We start from the raw sequence: 1,858 nt of genomic DNA, 5'->3' as shown, positions 1-1,858 counted from the left end.
ATACCAGAAGTTTGGGACAGGGTCCTTCTCGAAGCTCTACATGTAGATCGACATGAGACTTTCTTTGATCCAGATCATTGTCAAATTCGACAGCAAGAACACAGTGACCACGTACTACGATGACTGAGAAGGTTACGGGGCAGAGCGTTGGCATTGATCTGGGCACGACTTACTCGTGTGTGGGCGTGTGGCAGAACGACCGCGTGGAGATCATTGCCAACGACCAGGGCAACCGCACGACCCCGTCGTACGTGGCGTTCACCGACACGGAGCGTCTTATCGGCGATGCTGCCAAGAACCAGGTGGCTATGAACGCACACAACACGGTGTTTGATGTCAAGCGGTTGATCGGGCGCAAGTTCACCGATCCAGAAGTGCAGTCGGACATCAAGCACTGGCCGTTCAAGGTAGTTCGTGGTGCTGAGAACAAACCTCAACTGGTGGTGCAGTTCAAGGGCGAGTCGAAGACGTTCCAACCGGAGGAGATTTCGTCTATGGTGTTGATCAAGATGCGAGAGGTGGCCGAGGCATTCATTGGCAAACATGTGAAGAACGCGGTGGTGACGGTCCCGGCCTACTTCAACGACTCGCAGCGCCAAGCGACTAAAGATGCGGGAGCTATTGCTGGTTTGAATGTGCTGCGTATCATCAACGAGCCGACGGCCGCTGCGATCGCCTATGGGCTGGACAAGAAAGGAGGTGAGCACAACGTGCTGATCTTCGATCTCGGCGGCGGAACGTTCGATGTCTCTCTGCTCACTATTGAAGAAGGCATCTTCGAGGTCAAGGCGACAGCGGGTGACACGCACTTGGGAGGTGAGGACTTCGACAACCGTCTGGTCGAGTATTTCGTACAGGAATTCAAGCGCAAGTACCGCAAGGATATGACAGTGAACCAGCGTGCGCTGCGTCGCCTGCGTACGGCGTGCGAACGCGCCAAGCGGACGTTGTCTACTTCGGCGCAGGCATACCTTGAGATTGACTCGCTACTGGATGGTATCGATTTCAACTCGACCATCACGCGTGCGCGGTTTGAAGATCTGTGCAGCGACTATTTCCGTAAGACGATGGAGCCGGTCGCGCAGGTTTTGCGTGACTCAAAGCTGTCCAAGAACCAGGTGGACGAGATCGTCCTGGTCGGCGGATCTACGCGCATCCCGAAGGTGCAGCAATTGCTGATGGGTTTCTTCAACGGCAAGGATCTGTTCAAGTCGATCAACCCGGACGAAGCCGTCGCGTACGGCGCCACGGTGCAGGCGGCGATACTGAGTGGCAATGAGTCATCGTCCAAGCTGCAAGACCTGCTACTGCTGGACGTCGCACCGTTGTCGTTGGGTTTGGAGACGGCCGGTGGAGTTATGACCAAGCTCATTCCACGCAACACTACAGTGCCTGCGAAGAAGACGCAGACGTTCTCGACGTACACTGATAACCAGCCGGGCGTGCTGATCCAAGTGTTCGAGGGCGAACGAACCATGACGCGTGATAACCATCTTCTGGGCAAGTTCAACCTGGACGGTATCCCGCCCATGCCGCGCGGTGTGCCTCAGATTGACGTGACGTTCGACGTTGATGTCAACGGCATTTTGAATGTGTCGGCTGTGGAGAAGTCGACGGGCAAGGAGAACAAGATCACGATCACGAACGATAAAGGTCGACTGTCGCAGTCCGAGATCGACCGCATGGTCGCCGACGCCGAGAAGTACAAGGACCAAGATGAACGCAATAAGTTGCGCATTGAGTCGAAGAACGCGTTGGAGAACTACGCGTTTTCTCTTCGGAACTCGACGCGCGAGGAAAAGTTGGCGGCAAAGCTGAGTGCAGAGGACAAGAAGACCATTGAGGACAAGGTGGCGGA

At 55.4% G+C, this 1,858-nt stretch overlaps 1 protein-coding gene across 1 annotated transcript; it reads left to right on the top strand.

Moving 5' to 3' along the window:
- Window positions 1-119: 119 nt before the first annotated feature.
- Window positions 120-1,843, top strand: PPTG_19690 (hsp70-like protein; the record flags this gene model as incomplete). The annotated part of the gene is made up of 2 exons (XM_008918160.1): window positions 120-1,801; window positions 1,825-1,843. The coding sequence occupies 2 exons, from the start codon at window positions 120-122 to the stop codon at window positions 1,841-1,843; spliced, it is 1,701 nt and encodes a 566-aa protein (XP_008916408.1).
- Between the last annotated feature and the right edge of the window lie 15 nt (window positions 1,844-1,858).

The sequence above is a fragment of the Phytophthora parasitica genome (genome assembly GCF_000247585.1).
Source record: "Phytophthora parasitica INRA-310 unplaced genomic scaffold supercont2.149, whole genome shotgun sequence".
Lineage (NCBI taxonomy): Eukaryota > Oomycota > Peronosporomycetes > Peronosporales > Peronosporaceae > Phytophthora > Phytophthora nicotianae.
This window is presented reverse-complemented; position numbering and strand designations above follow the sequence as displayed.